We start from the raw sequence: 22,760 nt of genomic DNA, 5'->3' as shown, positions 1-22,760 counted from the left end.
AAATTTTCAGATGTGATTGATGGAAGTAAAAAAAAAAATGGTATAAGATATGAAAGTACAGTGGTACCCCGCAAGACGAACGCCTCGCGAGACGAAAAACTCGCAAAACGAAAGGTTTTTTCGTTTTCGAGTTGCCTCGCAAGACGAATTTCCCTATGGGCTTGCTTCGCAAAACGAAGCTTGCCCCGGGGACAGCGGGTCTTCTCTTCGCGCTGCCCCCGGACCTCTTTTGAAGCAAGGGGCTGCGGGGAGATCGCGATCTCCCCGCAGCCCCTTGCTTTAAAAGAGGTCCGACCTCTTTTGAAGCAAGGGTTTGCGGGGAGATCGCTTCTCCCTGCAGCCCCTTGCTTCAAAAGAGGTCCGGGGGCCCCAGACCTCTTTTGAAGCAAGGGTTTGCGGGGAGATCGCTTCTCCCTGCAGCCCCTTGCTTCAAAAGAGGTCCGGGGGCAGCGCGAAGCGCAGCGCTTCTTCCCCGCTGCCCCCGGACCTCTTTTGAAGCAAGGGGAAGTCCTCCGCTGTCCCGGGGCGATTTTAAAATGCCGCCCGCCAGCATTTTAAGATTGCCCGGACAGCGGAGAAGTCCTCCGCTGTCCCGGGGTTTTTTAAAATGCTGGGGGTGGGAAGAAAAGCCCTTATCCCCCCCCCAGCCTTCAGAAGAGGTCCGGGGACAGACTGTCCCCGGACCTGGTCTGAAGGCGGTTTCCCTAGGAACGCATTAATTGATTTTCAATGCATTCCTATGGGAAACCGTGCATCGCAAGACGAAAAACCCGCAAGACGAAGAGACTTGCGGAACGAATTAATTTCGTCTTGCGAGGCACCACTGTATGTTTAATTACTGTTGAAAATGATATGTCAAAAAACTAATAAAAATTTATATAAAAATAAAAAATAATTGTATGGCTGATGTCCTGGGCCCATTTTATCATAACATCTTTTACTTGTTCGTCTTTCAGATTCCATTCTAGTAGTAAGTCATGAATTTTAGATAATAATTTCTTATTGGTTCTTAATAGAACAATTTGCAGTTTAGAGTCTTCTTTTCTGAAATCTATTTTTTAAAAATCCATATTAAATCCATTATTTAACTGGTGATACTTGAGCCAATCGGCAAGGTGACTGCAGTTACAAAAATAAATATGAAAAGTAATTGGGCAACCTATAGTATTAAAAGAAGAGCAAGGACATTTGAAATTAAAAGGATTCTAGCCTTTTTCTTAGAATCATAGAATCATAGAGTTGGAAGAGACCACAAGGGCCATCGAGTCCAACCCCCTGCCAAGCAGGAAACACCATCAGAGCACTCCTGACATATGGTTGTCAAGCCTCTGCTTAAAGACCTCCAAAGAAGGAGACTCCACCACACTCCTTGGCAAATTCCACTGTCAAACAGCTCTTACTGTCAGGAAGTTCTTCCTAATGTTTAGGTGGAATCTTCTTTCTTGTAGTTTGGATCCATTGGTCCGTGTCCGCTTCTCTGGAGCAGCAGAAAACAACCTTTCTCCCTCCTCTATGTGACATCCTTTTATATATTTGAACATGGCTATCATATCACCCCTTAACCTCCTCTTCTCCAGGCTAAACATGCCCAGCTCCCTTAGCCGTTCCTCATAAGGCATCGTTTCCAGGCCTTTGACCATTTTGGTTGCCCTCCTCTGGACACGTTCCAGTTTGTCAATGTCCTTCTTGAACTGTGGTGCCCAGAACTGGACACAGTACTCCAGGTGAGGTCTGACCAGAGCAGAATACAGTGGCACTATTACTTCCCTTGATCTAGATGCTATACTCCTATTGATGCAGCCCAGAATTGCATTGGCTTTTTTAGCTGCCGCATCACACTGTTGGCTCATGTCAAGTTTGTGGTCAACCAAGACTCCTAGATCCTTTTCACATGTACTGCTCTCAAGCCAGGTGTCCCCCATCTTGTATTTGTGCCTCTCATTTTTTTTGCCCAAGTGCAATACTTTACATTTCTCCCTGTTAAAATTCATCTTGTTTGTTTTGGCCCAGTTCTCTAATCTGTCAAGGTCATTTTGAAGTGTGATCCTGTCCTCTGGGGTGTTAGCCACCCCTCCCAGTTTGGTGTCATCTGCAAATTTGATCAGGATTTCTTCAAGGTGTGTCCCCTGCCTTGCCCTACGTTGGAGTAAAACACACTTATTCTGAACAGAGGTGAACTTACAGTTATGGTACAGAACACTTGAGCCGATTATCATCAACAAACACAGCCAGAATATATTCGTTGCTCCCCTTTTAATTTTCTGGATAGCTTCCTCTTTTTCTAAAGGGAAGAGAGGGAAGGGAAATTAATCCGGCGCCACCAGTAGCAAACATGCCCCTCTCATCAGTTTGGCAAGGCTTTCGGAGACAGTGTGGAGCAGTGGTTACAGTGCTGGGTGAGGACTTGGGTCATGAACTTCACTGGGTGACCTGGGAAGGGCCGTGGCCTGCTCTCAGTCTCATAGGGTCGTTGTGCAGATTAAACGCGTAGCAGGAGGAGGTCCAGCGCCGAGGGCCTTCTGGCGGTTCCCTCCCTGCGAGAAGTGAGGTTACAGGGAACCAGGGAGAGGGCCTTCTCGGTGGTGGCGCCCGCCCTGTGGAACGCCCTCCCACCAGATGCCAAAGAGAAAAACAACTACAGTGGTACCTCGGGTTATATACATTTCAGGTTACATACGCTTCAGGTTACACACTCCGCTAACCCAGAAATACAGTGGTGCCTCGCAAGATGAAATTAATCCGTTCCGCGAGTCTCTTCGTCTTGCGGTTTTTTCGTCTTGCGAAGCACGGCTATTAGCGGCTTAGCGGCTTAGCGGCTATTAACGGCTTAGCGGCTTAGCGGCTTTAAGAAAAAGGAAACAAACTCGCAAGAACTCGCAAGACGTTTCGTCTTGCGAAGCAAGCCCATAGGGAAATTCGTCTTGCGGAACGACTCAAAAAACGCAAAACCATTTCGTCTAGCGAGTTTTTCGTCTTGTGAGGCATTCGTCTTGCGGGGCACCACTGTAGTGCTTCAGGTTAAGAACTTTGCTTCAGGATAAGAAGAGAAATCGTGCTCCAGCGGCGCAGCGGCAGCAGGAGGCCCCATTGGCTAAAGTGGTGCTTCAGGTTAAGAACAGTTTCAGGTTAAGAACGGACCTCCGGAACGAATTAAGTACTTAACCCGAGGTACCACTTTAAGATGTCTTTAAGAAGACATCTGAAGGCAGCCCTGTTTAGGGAAGTTTTTAAGGCTTGATGTTTTATCGTGTTTTTAATTCTGTTGGGAGCTGCCCAGAGTGGCTGGGGAAACCCAGGCAGACGGGCGGCGTATAAATAATAAATGATGATGATGATGATGGACAACCCCTTGAGCTCCTTGGAGAAAATCTGGGGGCATAAATGCAATAAATAAATGAAATATCCCGTGGGAGACCATGTAAATGAGGAAGAGGCAGCCAGCTTCCAGGGCCGCATATAGGTTTGATGAGGCCCTCAGCTACTGAAGGTAATAGACCCAGCGAGATGGGTGGGGTATAAATAATAAATTATTATTGTATTATTATTACTATAGTATCCTTTGAAAGGCGTGCTTTCTGGATTTTGAGATGTATGTGAGAACATGCATCTTGTGTAACGTACGAAATAGATTCCATTCAAGGCAACTGCTTGGAAAAATGCAACTCTAAGATTCTTTGATTAGGTGCGCAGGATACAGACCACGCTGATCTTTTTCTTCTTCAGTTAACTCTTTTTCCTCTCCTTCTACTTCCTCTTCTACCTCTTCTCCTCCTCCTTCTTCTTCTGCTTCTTCTTCGCCTTTTTTCCCACCTTTTTTTGCTTCTGCCCCTCCTTTCTTTGCTTTCTTATCTGCAAAATAATGTCTGTGTTAGATGAGACCAGCAACACACACCAAAATTACAAGCAGTCGAGTAGTTCTGCCTTCTCTCTGTCACTCAATACCATTTCTCCGTTTTCTCCACGTCCAGCAGCTACCACTTGCTTGTTCTTCCTCTTCCATCAGACATAGCTGAGGAAACCTTTTATTATTTTCCACCTGTCTTGCAAGCCTGAGCTCATTCTGAGCTTTAGCCAGCCTGACTTTCCCGCTGCAACTGTTGGCTACTTGTGTATACGCCTCCTTTGAGAGTCCTCCTTTCTTCTATTTCTTATACATGGAGCTGACCTTGAAAGCCCTAAACAGCCTCGGTCCAGTAGACCTGAAGGAGTGTCTCCATCCCCATCGTTCAGTCAGGACACTGAGATCCAGCTCCGAGGGCCTTCTGGCGGTTCCCTCACTGAGAGAAGCCAAGTTACAGGGAACCAGGCAGAGGGCCTTCTCGATGGTGGCACCCGCCCTGTGGAACGCCCTCCCACCAGATGTCAAGGAGATAAGCAGCCATCTGACTTTTAGAAGACATCTGAAGGCAGCCCTGTTTAGGGAAGCTTTTAATGTTTGATCTTTTATTATTATTATTTAAAATCCTGTTGGAAGCTGCCCAGAGTGGCTGGGGAGGCCCGGCCAGATGAGTGGAGTATAACATAAATTATTATTATTATTACTCCAAGGAAGGAGAGTCCACATCCTCCCGAGGGAGACTGTTCCACTTCTTTCTTGTTGGAATTCTTGGCATTTGAGCCTTCAGTATTTCTCCTTTTAGAATCTCCCACCCATCTTGGCCTCCCTTCTCTCTGAGTATTTCGGACCACAGGATCTTACCCAGGAGCTCCTTCAGCTTTTTTAAACTGGCCTTCCTAAAGTCCAGAGTGCATGTCCAACTACACTCTATTATCCCTTTCCTCTGTATCAGGAAACCCGGGAGAACACAATCACTTCCATCAGCATATTCCATCAGTTTCATAACCCATTCCTCCTTAGCTGTCAATCCTTTCTCTTTCCACATTGGTGCATGCAAAGTTCTTGCTGCTGTTGTTGCGTACATAAATAAACTAGCCCTGTCTCCATTATTGCTAGTAAAAAGGCTTCAGGTTGTGGGTTTGTTTTTTTAAAGGGATTCTCAATTTAAACATCCTTTTCCATTCATTATATATCATTTCCCAAAAGCCCTTCACCTTCACCACCACATGTGATAAAACAACCCTGTTGACATTTTCAGCATGAATCTGGAACATTTTTATACATTTTTGCTAGTTGATGCGATGTTAAGCACCACCACAATGCGGCCCAGCTCCTTATGAGGTTCCCTGGGCTTGAAGCACTGATTCTTCAACATCAACTTCGTTGGACTGGTCATGTTGTGTGGATGCCTGATGATCGTCTTCCAAAGCAACTGCTCTATTCCGAACTTAAAAATGGAAAGCGTAATGCTGGTGGTCAACAAAAGAGGTTTAAAGACTCCCTCAAGGCAAATCTTTAAAAATGTAGTATAAACACCGACAACTGGGAAACTCTGGCCTGCGAGCGCTCCAGTTGGAGAACAGCCTTTACCAAAGGTGTCATGGGCTTTGAAGACACTCGAACTCAGGATGCAAGGGAGAAACGTACTAAGAGGAAGGCATGCTTGGCAAATCCACACCGGGATCAACTCTGGCCCGGAAACAAATGTCCCCACTGTGAATTGGCCTCAACAGTCACTTACGGACTCATTGTTAAAACCGTGTTTATGGAAGGCAATCTTACTCGGCTACGAGGGATCGCCAAAGAAAGAAGAATCTTGAATGTCTAGGTTGGGCACCCACAGAGCAGACTTTCTCACCCCCTTCCACTGTCTGTTCCTGAACTTGGTATGGGCATGGCAGCATACGTACCTACTGCGGGCATCCTTTCATGTTCTCTGTAAAACAAGAAGGGAGAATATCAGTGCACAGCAGACTTAAGGTTATAAGGACATAGGAACGACCTGGGATGGATCTACACTTGTGGTTTATAACGTTAAAAAGGCGTTATTTTAAAAAATGCCTCTTGTGGGTTAACAACATGAAAACTTTGCTACAGAAGATGTGAGCCAAGAAACAACGGCTGATTAGACTCCCAGGGGTCAGCAAACCTTTTCAGCAGGGGGCCAGTCCACTGTCCCTCAGACCTTGTGGGGGGCTGGATTATATTTTTTGGGGGAAAAGAAGAACGAATTCCTATGCCCCGCAAATAACCCAGAGATGCATTTCAGATAAAAGGGCACATTCTACTCATTTAAAAACATGTTGATTCCCATGGATTGGACTGAGAATAAAGATGGATAATATTAGTTTTCAATTTGAAAAATACCAAAAATGCAGAGACATGAATGAGGACGATTATCTTGAGCCATCTGAAACATGGGAAATCCCGAGAATATTTTTTTTTATAATTGGAATATATAATTGGTGTGTTGTTATTATTGCAATTTGGATTGATTTGATTTGTCATTAATTGGAAGATTGTTATTGAAAATGAATAAATTCTTTAACAACAACAACAGAAAGGCATTATTAAAATGTGGCACCAGAGGGCACTGCAGAGCAGTGAACCTTTGGCAATGGAGAACTGTGTTGAGAGTTAGATAACATTATATGAAATAACTTTTTTACAGATTAGTGTAGATCCAGTCCTGGTGGAGCAGGTGTCTAGTCCAGTATCCTGTTCTCATAGCGGCGAAGCGGATGCCTGCTCTGGGAAATCTGCAAGCCAGATCAGAGTCCGGTTGCTTCCAGCAAGTGGTTTTCTGAAGCATGGGGGCAGATCAGAGCCATCGTGGCATCTAAGAACTTCTAAAAACCACCCAAATCTTTCTTGTCACCATGTCCCAGGGAAAGTCCAGACCAGAAAATGCCGGATGTAGAAACAAGGTGCAACCTAATTGTACCCGCTTCCTTGTCCACCTGGGTCCAGAATGGTTGCCAACCCTTGCCCTGGCAAGGTAAAGGTAAAGGGACCCCTGACCGTTAGGTCCATCATGGACGACTCTGGGGTTGTGGCGCTCATCTCGCTTTACTGGCCGAGGGAGCCGGCGTACAGCTTCTGGGTCATATGGCCAGCATGACTAAGCCGCTTCTGGTGAACCAGAGCAGTGCACAGAAACGCCATTTACCTTCCAGCCACAATGGCAAATATTTATCTACTTGCACTGGCGTGCTTTCAAACTGCTAGGTTGGCAGGAGCTGGGACTGAGCAACGGGAGCTCACCCCGTCGCGGGGTTCAAACCGCCGACCTAATTGTACCCGCTTCCTTGTCCACCCGGGTCTGGAATGGTTGCCAACCCTCACCCTGGCAAAGAACAGAAGAAAAACACTCTTGTGGAACAGCAGGCACATTTGGGATTTTGTGACTGTCAAGAGTCCAGGTTCCTAGCTTGATAACGCAGTAAGTGTAGATCAGGGGTTGGCAAATATTTTTAGCCGCGGGCCGGTCTGCTGTCCATCAGACCTTGTGGCAGGCCAGAGAAGCAGCAAGGGGGTGGGCTGGAAGAAGAGGCCCCACCCCCAGCCTCTGCACTTACCTTCCCAGGGGCTGCCGCTGCTGCCGCTGCCACCACTGCTTCTCGTGGGTAAACAGAGTGAGCTCATCTGCTCCGCTCTCTGGCCCACAGGAGCACCAGGGTGGCAGCGGCGGAGAGAAGATGAGCGACGTGAAAGGACTGGCTCCGGAGAGGGGCTGTTTAAAATGGTGCTCAGCCAGTTCAGCCCAGCCCCCTTCCTCCTCTAGGCAGGGCAGGGAGAAGCCAGGAGGAGGGAGGGAGGAGGCGCCGCCACGGTGTGTGTGAGGGAGAGGGGGAAGAAATGGAATGGTGCAGGGGGGGAAATGGTGCAGCTCAAACGAACAGAATCCCCACGCCCATCCACGGACAGTCTGCGGGCCAGATCCTGAAGGCAATTGGGCCTGATCCGGCCTACGGACCTTAGTTTGCCCACCCCTGGCGTAGACAATTAAAAAGGAGGATTTATCGCAAAAACAAACAGATAGCTCTGGACGGTTCTAACAAAGCCTCCGACACCATTACTCAAGATGACCCTTCTGAAGACTCCTTCCGGTGTCTACAGAATATATCAAACTTTCGCACCTTACATCTCTTGTTTTGCTTCCTGTCTAGTAGCCCTCCCAGGGAGCAGAAAAGACTACTTATGTATGTGACTACAGCTGTGCAGATGCTATTGGCCCAGAGATGGAAAGAAGATAAAGTCCCTATAAGAGAAGAATGGCAGATGAAGTTAATGGACTATGCCGAAATGGCTAAAATGACCGGAACTGTCAGAAATCAGGAAGACCAAAATTTTAATAATGAATGTGGGAAATTTATAATATATCTTAAAAACCCCTGTAAACAGTTAAAATCATTAGTAGGATTGGAATAACACTTGTAGTTTAATGGTGAATTCTGGACACAATGTAAGAGGCAAAGGGTTTGGATTATCATAAAAGATGCAGGAGGAAATGATTAATAATAGGACCCACTAAGGGGAGGAGGAAAGTCCAGGAGATTCCTTCGAATCTGGTTTTTATGATTTATGTTGGAGATATCTCTGTAAAATTTTAATTTGAAAAACCAAATAAATAAATTTTAAAAAAGAAAAGAAAAGTAATGGGCCAGCTGGCGTTTGGTGAGTTGGAGCTGAATGCCTGTATTTTGCATGTGGGAATTTCCTGGGTTGAACCCGGGTTTGAAGACTCAGATGAAGGGTCTTGAGGGTTATATCCAGGAGAGATCTCCTTTCTCCCAAGATTTTGGGGAGCTGTTTCCAGCAGTCCCTGGGACACAGATCACCAGTGAGCTGTCTTTCAAGGTGATTTCCCTCCCTCCGCGTTGCCCCATTGGTTACCTTGGCGCATTGATGGATCGATCCCCCTTTGCTCTGCCTCCGGCTCTTCCGGCAGATGCCCCTCCCTCCAACCGCTTCGACCACCTTCGGATTTGATGCAGAACATTCCAGAACCTCACCATTCAGCTCCTCCTGAGCCCTGATTGGCTGCCTGCCCTTTCTAATTTGCTTCCTCTTCTTTGGCAGTCCCTCGTAGCCGATAAGATTGTCTTCCATAAACACAGTCATAATAATAATAATAATAATAATATTTTTTTATTTATACACCGCCCATCTGGCTGAGTTTCCCCAGCCACTCTGGGCGGCTCCCAATCAAGTGTTAAAAACAATACAGCATCAAACGTTAAAAACTTCCCTGAACAGGGCTGCCTTCAGATGTCTTTTAAAGATAGGATAGCTGCTTATTTCCTTCACATCTGAAGGGAGGCTGTTCCACAGGGTGGGCGCCACTGCCGAGAAGGCCCTCTGTCTGATTCCCTGTAACCTCACTTCTCGCAATGAGGGAACTGCCAGAAGGCCCTCGGCGCTGGATCTCAGTGTCTGGGCTGGACGATGGGGGTGGAGACGCTCCTTCAGGTATACAGGACTGAGGCCATTTAGGGCTTTCAAGGTCAGCACCAACACTTTGAATTGTGCTCAGAAACGTACTGGGAGCCAATGCAGATCTCTCAGGACCGGTGTTATGTGGTCTCGGCAGTCGCCCCCAGTCACCAGTCTAGCTGCCAAATTCTGGATTAATTGCAGTTTCCGGGTCACCTTCAAAGGTAGCCCCACGTAGAGTGCATTGCAGTAGTCCAAGCGGGAGATAACTAGAGCATGCACCACTCTGGAAAGACAGTCCGCGGGCAGGTAGGGTCTCATCCTGTGTACCATATGGAGCTGGTAGACAGCTGCCCTGGACACAGAATTAACTTGCACCTCCATGGACAGCTGTGAGTCCAAAATGACTCCCAGGCTGCGCACCTGGTCCTTCAGGGGCACAGTTACCCCATTCAGGACCAGGGAGTCCTCCACACCTGCCCCCGCCCCCTTTTCCCCAAAACAGTACTTCTGTCTTGTCAGGATTCAACCTCAATCTGTTAGCCGCCATCCATCCTCCAACTGCCTCCAGACACTCACACAGGACCTTCACCGCCTTCACTGGTTCTGATTTAAAGGAGAGGTATAGCTGGGTGCCATCCGCAGACTGATGAACACCCAGCCCAAACCCCCTGATGATCTCTCCCAGCGAAGAGAGTGAGTCCGTAACCAGTTTGCATACAAGGCAAAGAGATCCATGGAGGATGCTGTGGCAATGACTTTACATGCTGTCCTGACACATTTGGAGAAGCAAAGGAACTATGCGAGATTGTTATTTGTAGACTTTAGTTCTGCATTTAATACTATTCTTCCGCATAGATTGGTGCACAAACTATTAGACCTGGGCCTTCCACCGGGTTTGTGCAGATGGATATTAGACTTTCTATCAAACTGTTCCCAACGGGTCAAGATGGGTTCCCACGTCTTTGCGGATCTCATCATGAATACGGGGAAACCGCAGGGGTGCGTGTTGAGCTCGCTTTTATATATGCTCTATACAGCTGGCTGCGCCCCCAAACACCCCAGTAATAAGATCATGAAGTTTGCAGATGATACAACGGTCTAATCACGGCTGGAGAGGGGGAGACGGCCTATAGGAAGGAAATTGAGCAGTTGGGGGAATGGTGCGGGAAAAACAACTTACTCCTTAACTTAAAGAAAACAAAAGAGATTATTGTGGACTTTAGGAAATGTAAATTGAATATTCAGCCACTCATTATTGAGGGGACGTGCGTGGAACAGGTCTCAGTGTTTCGATTTCTGGGAATGGAGTTGAGAGACACCCTAACCTGGGGAGAAAAGAGCAAAGACCTGATGAAGAGAGCACAGCAGAGGTTATATTTTCTGAGAATCCTCCGGAAAAACAATCTCTCAAAGGACCTGTTGATGGCATTTTACCATTGTACTGATGAGTGTGTATTAACTTATGGTCTCTGTGTGTGGTTTGGGAGCTGCACAGCCAGGGAAAAAACAAGGCTGTCCAGGGTTGTAAAGACTGCGGAGAGAATAATTGGGTGCCCTCTTCCCACCTTGGATCAAATCTACGCTTCCAGGTGTCATAAGAAAGCTGTAGAGATAGCGTAGGAAATGATCTCTTTCAGCTTTTGCCTTCTGGAAGAAGGTCCAGGGTTATAAAGACTAGGACTGAGAAACAGCTTCTATCCAAATGCGATTTTGGTTTTAAACGCAGTGTAAGGAGTCTCTATGGGAGTATACTGTATTCAATTATGGGGTATCAGAGTTTTTAGGGGCAAACCAGGCTGGGATAGTTGGGATAGCAGGCTTGTTGGTTTTTGAATTTCTTATGTAGATTTTTCAATTTCATTATTCTGTATGGGACAATGACAATAAAGATTATCGTACCGTATCAAGTGACTGTGGAGGCCAATTCTGCATCCACACGTCCTTCCACAGTGGGGACATAGGTTTGTGGGTGGGAGTTGATCATGGTGAGGATTTGCCGAGCGTGCCTTCTTCTTAGCACATTTCAGATTAAGAGCTCTACCCACAGAGCTATGTGGAATCCTTAATAATAATAATATTTTTATTATTAAATTCTTTCAACAGCTGCGCTCTGAAGCGGGATCAAACATGCTTACTCTGTCTTCCATGGGACAGCTCTCTCTCTTTTTAAATATATATATTTTTATTAAAGATTTCTTAGTTTACGAAAATACGTGCATTGTCTCTTTTTTCCAAGTTGCGCTTTCTACAGAGCATGGGACAGCTCTCGAGTTGTTTGAAGAGGGCTCTCGTATCTCCTCTCAGCCTCCTCCTCTCCATAGTGATTAAATATAGTGATTAAAACATTACGTAATGGCTTTCATCCTGCCTAACGACGGTGCGATGGACTTTTGCATCGCACGTGTCGTTGCATTTTTATATCTTACATTATGTACAGGCCTGCTGATGTTATCAGCTGACGTTTCCTGATCATTCTTATTCACAAATGAATGAGCCAGGTAATCACCCGTCAAATTACCATCTGTCCTCAGGCTTAATGAATGGAACAAAGACAGGACCCAGCTGCACCCACCATTTTTTTTGCAGTTATATGAGGCATGCAGCAGAACATAAGTTTTTCCTCAGTTTGTGAAACCCAATCATCCCATCCTGTGCCCATGTCCTGGGTTCGAATCACCCTCCAACTAATTCATGGCCCTCACTGGTGTTTATGCCAGAGATATTTCACCTGTGATTCCTGCTGGACTAGATCGGGGTCAGCAACCTTTTTCAGTCGTGGGCCAGTACACCGTCCCTCAGACCATGTGGGGGGCCAGACTATATTTTTGGGGGGGAAATGAACAAATTCCTATGCCCCACTAATAACCCAGAGATGCATTTTAAATAAAAGCACACATTCTACTCATGTAAAAACACGCTGATAACCGGACCGTCCGTGGGCCGGATTAAGAAGGCGATTGGGCCGCATCCAGCCTCCGGACCTTCAGTTGCCCACCCCCGGGCCTTAGGATGACCCCCGCCCTGGGTCCCTTCCAGCTCTGCACTCCTATAACTTATAGCCTTGAATTGCTTCTTGAACTTACTCTTAACCATTGTCGAGAGACAATGGAGCACACCTCTGGGGGTGAAGTCAAACCACTGGGGAATCACAGCACCAGTTGTGGCTGCAGAGACTGACAACTCACCATTGCTCCCTCCTGTGCTGCTTTTGCTACGTTCGTAGCACCAAAGTGACCCCCTCCCCGGGCACAAGCCTGGACAGTGTGCTTGGAAATTTTGGGCTGCACAGCCAGCCAGACCTCCCTACCCTTAGCTGCAGGGGTCTCAGATCCCTTCAGAAGGTAAAGGTAAAGGGACCCCTGACCATTAGGTCCAGTCGTGGCCGACTCTGGGGTTGCGGCGCTCATCTCACTTTACTGGCCAAGGGAGCCGGCGTACAGCTTCCGGGTCATGTGGCCAGCATGACTAAGCCGCTTCTGGCGAACCAGAGCAGCGCACGGAAACGCCATTTACCTTCCCGCCAGAGCGGTACCTATTTATCTACTTGCACTTTGAGGTGCTTTCGAACTGCTAGGTTGGCAGGAGCAGGGACCGAGCAACGGGAGCTCACCCTGTCGTGGGGATTCAAACCGCCAACCTTCTGATCTGCAAGTCCTAGGCTCAGTGGTTTATACCACAGCGCCACCCGCATCCTCTTTAAACAACTTCTTTAAACAAAAGATATCTCAAGGCAAATCTTTTTAAAAATGTAGTATGAACACCGGCAACTGGGAAACACTGGCCTGCGAGCGCTCCAGTTGGAGAACAGACTTTCCCAAAGATGTCATGGGCTTTGAAGACACTCGAACTCAGGACACAAGGGAGAAATGTGCTAAGAGGAAGGCACGCTTGGCGAACCCTCACCGGGATCAACTCCAGTCCGGAAACCTATGTCCCCAATGTGGAAGGACGTGTGGATAAAAAATTGACTTCCACAGTCACTTACGGACTCACTTTTAAAACTGTGTTTATGGAAGACAATCTTACTTGGCTACGAGGGATCGCCAAAGAAGAAGAACATAGCTAGACTGTAGCAAATAATAATAATAAATAAATTTTTTTTATTTATACCCCACCCTTCCTGGTTCAGGAAACCGGGCTCAGGACGACTAACAACACTTAATTGATGCAACAAAAAACAGCATAAAATACAGTATAAAACGTGAATAACAATAAATTCAGAATTCAAAAATCAATTTAGGGGGGAAATCCATTTAATAAACATTGGATGATCACCAGGGCTAGCTGGCTAAATTAGTCCTCTTTGGGCCAGCGAGGAGACCAGGGGAGAATTAGCTTTGGGATCCCTGACCGGGTGGTCTTCATAAAAGGGGAGGGGGGGAGGAAGGGGAATAAAAGATCAGGCTAAGTTCAAATTGAAAGCCAGGCGGAATGGCTCTGTCTTACAGGCCCAGCGGAAGGAAGTTAAATTCTGCAAGGTCCTGGTCTCCTGGGACAGAGCATTCCACCAGGTCGGAGCCATCACTGAGAAGGCCCTGGCCCTGGTGGAGGATAATCTGACTTCCTTAGGGACTTCTAAACTATGATTATTCATGGACCTTAAGGTCCTCTGTGGGGCAGACCAGGAGAGGCGGTCCCGTAAATACGAGGGCCCTAAGCCACAAAGGGCAAAGACCACTCTGGAACGGGGTGATGCTCATTTGGAATCAAAGAATTTAGGACTCGGTAAGAAATCTCCGGGACTAAAGTCAGCTAAAGTATTTTTATTTTATTTTTTTACTTAGCAAGGATTCTCAAAAGTTACAGAGTAAAGAGGTTAGGGAGCACAACTGCAACCTCCTAAAGCACTGCAAGGCTGTGGGGAGCAGAGGGGAAGGGGGCTGGCTTGCCAGGGGCTGGTTGGTCAGGGGTCCCTCTCAGCTGGTTTCTTGGCTTCATTCGTTGAGCGCCCAGATGAACGGCTGCCATCATTCCAGGGGCAAGCTGCACATATACCTCAGCCTCAGCGAACAGGGGGCAGCTTTCCATTTTGTGAACTCTGAAAGACAACGGCAAAGGACGGAACATGTTGCGTCTGTCTGTACGGGATTGATTTCCCCTGTCCTCAGTGATTGGGGCCGGTGCTACCATTAGGCAGAATAAGATGGCTTGCCCTAATTGTTTCCCAAGGTTTGCTCAAGCAGTGCATCCAACTAAGTCAAGTTGTTCCTGTGCACAACGCAAAACTACATTCAGATTGCCAAGGAGAAATTAAAAGGAAAGCATTCCACTTTCTAGACAGCTAATTAGGCTGTTGAAGGGACCAACTATATAAAGAAAGGAGTTATAAAGTAAGGCGGGGGTCTCAGATCCCTTCAGAAGGTAAAGGGACCCCTGACCATTAGGTCCAGCCGTGGCCGACTCTGGCATTGCGACGCTCATCTCGCTTTACTGGCTAAGGGCGCTGGCGTACAGCTTCCAGGTCATGTGGCCAGCAGGACTAAGCCGCTTCTGGCAAACCAGAGCAGCGCACGGAAACGCCGTTTACCTTCCCACCGGAGTGGTACCTACTTATCTACTTGCACTTTGACGTGCTTTCGAACTGCTAGGTTGGCAGGAGCAGGGACCGAGCAATGGGAGCTCACCCCGTTGCGGGGATTCGAACCGCCGATCTTCTGATCGTTAAGTCCTAGGCTCTGTGGTTTAACCCATAGCGCCACCCGCGTCCCTGTTGGGGCCGGTCCTACCATTAGGCAGAATGAGAAATTTAAAGACTATTTAGTTAAATATGTTAAGTTAAATTAATTGGAAAAGCTTGCAAATACCAGATAGGCTTAGCATTTAGATATGTAATGTGATGAATTAATATGTTTCATGCTGAATTGGAAAGAAAGAAAGATGTTAAGTGTTTAAGTACATTTTTAAAGAATTTAGCTTTTGGAAAACCATTAAAATGTTATACACTAAACTTCAACCAGGGGGATACGAGGAAGTCACTTAACAATGATACAAAGTTTGGTTTAAATACGGTTGAGATTTAAGTTTGTTTGTTTGTTTATATGTTTGTTTTTTAAAAAAATTGGAAAAACAATAAAAGAAATTGATTTTTTTTTTGGAAAATGACATCATCTCTCCTTGGTCTCTTGCTTCCCAGTGCAGAGAATTCAGCAATTGGGCTTTTGTTTCTGAGTCCCAGACTAGTGAAGTTTCCTTTCCAGCCATCCTTGTTGTTGTTTAGTCGTTGAGTCGTGTCTGACTCTTTGTCACCCCCTGGACCAGAGCACGCCAGGCACTCTTGTCTTCCACTGCCTCCCACAGTTTGGTCAAACTGGTAGCTTCGAGAACACTGTCCCACCATCTCGTCTTCTGTTGTCCCCTTCTCCTTGTGCCCTCCATCTTTCCCAACATCAGGGTCTTTTCCAGGGAGTCTTCTCTTCTCATGAGGTGGCCAAGGTATTGGAGCCTCAGCTTCAGGATCTGTCCTTCCAGTGAGCACTCAGGGCTGATTTCCTCCAGAATGGAGAGGTTTGATCTTCTCGCAATCCATGGGACTCTCAAGAGTCTCCTCCAGCACCAGAATTCAAAAGCATCAATTCTTTGGCGATCAGCCTTCTTTATGGTCCAGCTCTCACTTCCGTACATCACTACTGGGAAAATCCAGCCATCCAGGTTCCCCCTTTCTCCCCCAAAGCTTTTCATTTGCAAATGCTCTTGAGCCCGATTGCCCTCTTACCTTTGTCATATGTCAGCATGGCACATAATTCGGTCCACGAAGGTTGTGGGGTGAAATCAATCCAAGGTGAGAAAAAGACTGTGGAGGAATCAGCCCATCTCCACTTTCCACTCTGCAAAGAGAGCAAAAAACGGACAGCTGATTTCTCGAAGAAGGTAAGGCTGGAGTGCTTGGTGCGGCTGGCACTCTGCACATGCCCTGGAAAAACTGGAAACTTTCAGTTGCCCTGGAAAGGTGTCATACAGTTTTCGGAAGCTGACGTGGAATTTCTGCGAAACTCGTTATTAGCCGGGACAGCGCCATGTATGCAAGAGGGCAGCCTGGCCACAAAAGGGTTAAAGTCCAAGGAGTTGAATAAAGTTGCATTTCAAGGACTGTTGCAGGAGAAAAACATGGCGAAGCAATGAGGTGGCAGAAAATAATAATAATAATAATAATAATAATAATAATAATAATTTTACTATTTATACCCTGCCCATCTGGCTGGTGGCACCCAACAAAACATTAAAAACATGATAGAAGATCAAATATTAAAAACTTCCCTAAACAGAGCTGCCTTCAGATGTCTTCTAAAAGTCAGATAGTGGTTTATTTCCTTGACATCTGAAGGGAGGGCGTTCCACAGGGCGGGTGCCACCACAGAGAAGGCCCTCTGCCTGGTTCCCTGCAACCTCACTTCTCGCAGGGAGGCAACCGCCAGAAGGCCCTCAGAGCTGGACCTCAGCACCCCCCTGTTCCCACATACACAGACCCACACCTTCTGCACCCAGTCGGGGTGCCAGGGGGAGGTTCAGACACTCACCCGGAATGGGTCGTGGAGTCCGATCCAGATTCCTTCAGAACCGGGATGCTTGTCCAGGATGTAGCTGCTGATCAGAGCTGCCTCCTTCTCGGTGAGGATGGAGGAGAGATGGACGTTGGGGCCATATTTCTGGCAGTTGTTCTGCGTGGGCGCAAGAGAAATGGGTTGAAGTTAAGACGTGCTACTGGGAAAATCAATCAATCAATCAATCAATCAATCAATCAATCAAGGCCTGCATGGATTCCACCTCCATTGAACTATAGGGCTGGCCAACTCCCCAGAGACTGTGATCTACTCACAGAGTTAAAAACTGGCAGTCATCTACCCCATTTTGGGGGCTTCAGGTCAAAGTTTGAGCTTCTTTTGGGGGAGCCAGTGATCTACCAGTGATCTACCACAGACTTCCAGTGATCTACTGGTACATCACGATCTTCCTGTTGGACGTGCCTGAACTATGCCCATTCCCTGTGCATTCAAAAGGTAAGGTGAGGACAGGGAAATCTGAAGGATATCTTGAAAGTCCTCCAAGCGTTGCACATTGGGGGTGGGCAGGCGAAAAGCACGAAGATGCTGTGAACATATAACACCCTTGATTAGAACTCAGTACTGGTTGCCTGTTTGCTACCAGGCCAGGTTCAAGTTGTTCCTGTTTAGTGTATAAGTCGCCTAACAACTTGGGAGTGGTGCACCCATGAAATCGCCCGACTCCATTTGCACCCACTTCAACCCCTTCAATCTGCAGAACTGGCTCTGTTACAGCTGCTGCTTAATTCCACATTTGTGAGAAACCAGGCCCCATCCTTTGGAACTCCTGTCCTCTTGACAGGCGCCTTCGCTGCATACTTTCTGGCGCCTGTGAAAAACATTCTTCTGTCAGCCAGCCTGCCCAGAAATACAGAATGCCAGTGCATGTTTTGATCTGGCTTTTAGCATAAAAGGTAAAGAGACCCCTGACCATTAGGTCCAGTCGTGACCGACTCTGGGGTTACGGCGCTCATCTCGCTTTACTGGCTGAGGGAGCCGGGGTACAGCTGTCAAGGGCAGTGTAGGTAGAGACAGTGTCTGCCTTACTTTGCTCATATCTTCTTCTTTTTTTAAAAATGAACTTTATCATACATCAATTAAGATCAGTTTAGGTAAAGGTAAAGGGACACCTGACCATTAGTCCAGTCACAGACGACTCTGGGGTTGTGGCACTCATCTCGGTTTACTGGCCGAGGGAGCTGGCGTACAGCTTCTGGGTCATGTGGCCAGCATGACTAAGCCGCTTCTGGCGAACCAGAGCAACACATGGAAACACCATTTACCTTCCCACCAAAGTGGTACCTATTTATCTACTTGCACTTTGACGTGCTTTTGAACTGCTAGGTTGGCAGGAGCAGGGACCGAGCAACGGGAGATCACCCTGTCGCAGGGATTCGAACTGCCGACCTTCTGATTGGCAAGCCCTAGGCTCTGTGGTTTAACCCACAGTGCCACCCGTGTCCCGGCTTTTAGCATAACATTGACCTTAATTATCGTTCTTTTGGATGTTTCAAATGGTTCTTTTTTGCTGTCCTGATGTATATTTTGCTGCAGGAGGCTTAGTTTGGTCAGAATCGAGTATATACCATAGGAGTCAACTCCTAGGGGCCAAGGGGTCTTTGCCTCCCCCCCAATAAAATATTTGAGAGGGTTGCCCCCCCCCCCAAGTTGACAAACATTGCTGTTCAAATGGTGTCTGTGCAGCACGATCAAATATGAAGAGCAAAATTTACTTATCCCCCCTCCAATATTTTATTCAAGTTGGTACCCCTGGAGTATACACTTCCAGAATTGATGCTCTATCCAAGGGTCAGCAAACTTTTTCAGCAGGGGGCTGGTCCACTGTCCCTCAGACCTTGTGGGGGGCCAGACTATATTTTGGAGGGGAGGGTAAATGAACAAAATCCTATGCCCCACAAATAACCCAGAGATGCATTTTAAATAAAAGCACACATTCTACTGAAGTAAAAACACACTGATTCCCGGACCATCCGCGGGCCAGATTGAGAAGGCGATTGGGCTGGATCTGGCCCCCGGGCCTTAGTTTGCCTACCCATGCTATATATATTACTTCTGGTAAATGGGCCACCATAGTTGCTAGAGGGCCGTGGAAATTCCTGTCCCAGTCTTTTTAGACTCTTCTACCCATGTGCTCATAAAGAAGGCTGATCGCCAAAGAATTGATGCTTCTGAATTCTGGTGCTGGAGGAGACTCTTGAGAGTCCCATGGACTGCAAGAAGATCAAACTGATCCATTCTTAAGGAAATCAGCCCTGAGTGCTCCCTGGAAGGACAGATCCTGAAGCTGAAACTCCAAGACTTTGGCCACCTCATGAGAAGAGAAGACTCCCTGGAAAAGAGCCTGATGTTGGGGAAGATGGAGGGCACAAGGAGAAGGGGACGGCAGAGGACGAGATGGTGGGACAGTGTTCTCGAAGCGACCAGCATGAGTTTGACCAAACTGCGGGAGGCAGTGGAAGACAGGAGTGCCTGGTGTGCTCTGGTCCATGGGGTCACGAAGAGGCGGACACGACTAAACGACTAAAGAACAACAAGAACAAAACCCATGTGCTATCTAAAACCCCAGGGGAGCATGGATTGCTAGAGGTGAAATGTATTTGGTGTTATTTTCAGCTCTCCTAGGTAAAGGTAAAGGGACCCCTGAGCATTAGGTCCAGTCGTGGCCAACTCTAGGGTTGCAGCGCTCATCTCGCTTTACTGGCCGAGGGAGCCGGCGTACAGCTTCCGGGTCATGTGGCCAGCATGACTGAGCCGCTTCTGGCAAACCAGAGCAGCGCATGGAAACGCCATTTACCTTCCCGCCTATTTATCTACTTGCACTTTGAGGTGCTTTCGAACTGCTAGGTTGGCAGGAGCAGGGACCGAGCAACGGGAGCTCACCCCGTCATTGCGGGGATTCGAACCGCCAACCTTCTGATCGGCAAGTCCTAGGCTCTGTGGTTTAACCCACAGCGCCACCCATGTCACATTCAGCTCTCCTACCCTACTATAATTATTTTAATTGCGCAATGTGGCTTATTCTGTTTTATGGTTTCTTTGCATCGGCTTCAGCAGCACAAGTAAAATAATATTTGCATTCATTTTGGCAAGAATCAGTTCCCCTCAAGGCACCGTAGGAACGCTCCTTACTTCTGCATCTTCCCACGAGGCTCGTGCGTCGAAGACTCCATAGCAGATTTTCTGAATATACAACCAGTTTTCGGGGCAGCTCAAGTTTTCTGATGTGCCTGTTCGAGGGGCGGGGAATATAGGGTCGCCACATTTCGAAGAGTAGAAAAGAGGACGCTATGACGGCCGTTCAAAGCAAAGAAATGCAACTTGTCTCAAATGTTACCCCTGAAAAAGAGGACGTGTCCTAGAAAAAGAGGACACACGGAAACCCTGGCTGGGAATGCATGGGCAGGGCTTAGGACCCTTGTACCTATGGGACCGCCTCTCCTGGCATGCCCCGCGGAGGACCTTAATGTCCACAAATGACAACACTTTGGAGGTCCCAAGTCACAAGGTGGTTAGCTTGGTCTCAACTAGGGCCAGGGCCTTTTCGGTACTGGCCTCAATTTGGTGGAACGCTCTGTCCCAAGAGACTAGGGCCCTGCGGGACTTGACATCTTTCCGCAGGGCCTGCAAGACAGAGCTGTTCCGCCTGGCCTTTGGTTTGGACTCAGTCTGACCCTTACGTTTCCCTCCCCTTATAGTTTTGATCTATGTGCTACTCTTAAAATGAGGCTGCAGTTTAACCCGTATTTTAAATTCCCCCCTTCCCCTCCCCTATTATACTTTTATTGTGATTTTATTGGTGTTAGCCACCTGAGCCCAGCTCTGGCCCGGGAGGGCGGGGTATAAATAAAATATTATTATTATTATTATTATTATTATTATTATTATTATTATTACAGTGGTGCCTCGCAAGACGAAATTAATCCATTCCGCGAGTCTCTTCGTCTTGCGGTTTTTTCGTCTTGCGAAGCACGGCTATTAGCGGCTTAGCGGCTATTAACGGCTTAGCGGCTTAGCGGCTATTAACGGCTTAGTGGCTTTAAGAAAAAGGAAACAAACTCGCAAGAACTCGCAAGACGTTTCGTCTTGCGAAGCAAGCCCATAGGGAAATTCGTCTTGCGGAACGACTCAAAAAACACAAAACCCTTTCATCTAGCGAGTTTTCCGTCTTGCGAGGCATTCGTCTTGCGGGGCACCACTGTATTATTATTATTATTGCCTCAATGGAGCACCACCAAATTCTATAATACAACGAGGGACAGGACGGCACATGTCTCCTCCTTGATAGAGCTGGGCTGTCCCTTTGTAATGGTCAGAGGATCGGATTAGGATCTGGGAGACCACAGTTCGAATCCCTGACCGGCCATGAAGCTCACTGGGTGAGACTTTGGTAGAGTCTCCCCCTCTCTGTCTCTCCCCCCCCCCCAGCCTAGCCTACCTCCTTAAATGGTGGGGGGGGGGAGAATGGAGCATACAGTTGTACCTTGGTTCTCGAACAGAATCCGTTCCGGAAGTCCGTTTGACTTCCAAAAACGTTCAAAAACCTGCGCTCAATTGGAAGCCGTGTCAGAATTTTGGGTTCCAAAGAGTGTTCGCAAACCGAACGCTCACTTCCAGGTTTGCGGCATTTGGGAGCCAAAAAGGACGAGTAATAATAATAATAATAATAATTTTTATTTATACCCCGCCCTCCCCAGCCAAGGCCGGGCTCAGAGCGGCTTACAAGCAATAATAAAAACAAGTTGAATGATTACAACTTAAAAACAAAATTAAAATGCAACATTAAAATATTGAAACATTAAAATATTAAAATGCAGCCTCATCACAGGAGGAGAAGGAAAAGAAAAAAAAGAAAGAGGGGGAGGGAATCAAATTGGTTCCAAGCCAAAGGCCAGGTGGAACAACTCTGTCTTACAGGCCCTGCAGAAAGAAATCAGATCCTGCAGGGCCCTGGTCTCATGAGACAGAGCGTTCCACCAGGCCGGAGCCAGTGTTGAAAAGGCCCTGGCTCTGGTTGAAGCTAATCTAACTTCCTTAGGGCCCGGGACCTCTAGGGTGTTGCTGTTTATGGACCTTGAGGCTCTCCGTGGGGCATACCGGGAGAGGCGGTCCCGTAAGTACGAGGGTCCTAGGCCGTGAGTACCAAGGCGTTCAACAACCAAGGTATGACTGTAAATGCAATCAATCAATCAATCAATCAATCAATCAATCAATCAATCAACTAATCAAGGTTGGAGCTAAGGCACAACTTTGCTAGAAGCCTGAGGCTGGGGACTTGGGCTTCTCCTATAGCCTGAAGCTTCTACTCTCTCCCCCCTTGCATTTCAGGGGGTTGGACTAGATGACCCCCGGGAATGACCTCCCCCGGGAATGACCTCCCAACTCTCCTATGATTCTATGACTGCTTAGGTTCAGTCGCCAGGGCTGGATCCCAAGGAGGACCCACCTTGCGAGTTGGAGCTGGTGATCAGGAGCCCCAGGAGGAAGAGATGGAGGCTGGAGGCTGGACCCATCTGGGAGAAAGAGAGAAAACAGGGAAGGGCAGGAACAGCAAGGGAGGGTGAGGTGATTTTGCTGAAGGTCCCTCGAAAACCACTTGCAATATGCGCCCAAATGTCAAATCCATCTGCTTTCCCTTCTCCAACTGAGTTCATCCATCGCCCCCTTTTCAACTGCTGTGGCACCGACAGTGACTGAGCGCCTCTTAAGTCATGGGCAGAATGAAACCACGATACTCACTTATTTGCCCGTGTCTGTTAGAAATGTTGGCAACTTCCCTTCCTTAGAGAACTCAATCTTTCTTGCAGGGGTTTGAGGCGAAGGTGGACGCTGTTTCTTTGCTCTGGTGCAAATGCTGGAAGTGACCTCTGTGTTTCAACGCTACATCAAACTCGGATAATGTGCATTTTCATGCTCTCATGGTTGAG

At 47.5% G+C, this 22,760-nt stretch overlaps 2 protein-coding genes across 2 annotated transcripts in view; both read right to left on the bottom strand.

Annotated features, from left to right (window-relative positions):
• LOC308486408 (C-type lectin domain family 4 member A-like) overlaps positions 1-8,820 on the bottom strand; it is a 31,624-nt gene extending 22,804 nt beyond the window's left edge. Inside the window, exons 1-4 of the mRNA XM_081023240.1 lie at positions 8,735-8,820; positions 5,749-5,774; positions 3,700-3,849; positions 2,183-2,281 (exon numbers count right to left, since the gene is read on the bottom strand). Of these exons, the coding sequence (XP_080879366.1) occupies positions 2,183-2,281; positions 3,700-3,849; positions 5,749-5,761 (262 nt within the window). The 5' untranslated portion in view covers positions 5,762-5,774; positions 8,735-8,820. The remainder of the gene's footprint in view (positions 1-2,182; positions 2,282-3,699; positions 3,850-5,748; positions 5,775-8,734) is intronic.
• Positions 8,821-14,074: 5,254 nt separating this feature from the next.
• Positions 14,075-22,760, bottom strand: LOC308486454 (C-type lectin-like). Its single transcript, XM_081023319.1, has 6 exons — positions 22,573-22,760; positions 22,280-22,346; positions 19,966-20,063; positions 16,792-16,932; positions 15,990-16,101; positions 14,075-14,315 (listed from the first exon to the last, which is right to left on the bottom strand). Exons 2-6 carry the CDS (start codon positions 22,344-22,346, stop codon positions 14,245-14,247), a joined length of 489 nt encoding a protein of 162 aa, XP_080879445.1. The 5' UTR covers positions 22,573-22,760; the 3' UTR covers positions 14,075-14,244.

This window comes from Podarcis pityusensis, assembly GCF_964106645.2.
Source record: "Podarcis pityusensis genome assembly, chromosome: 10".
NCBI classification, from domain to species: Eukaryota; Metazoa; Chordata; class Lepidosauria; order Squamata; family Lacertidae; genus Podarcis; species Podarcis pityusensis.
The sequence above is the reverse complement of the archived record's forward strand: the minus strand, read 5'-3'. Positions and strand labels throughout refer to the sequence as shown.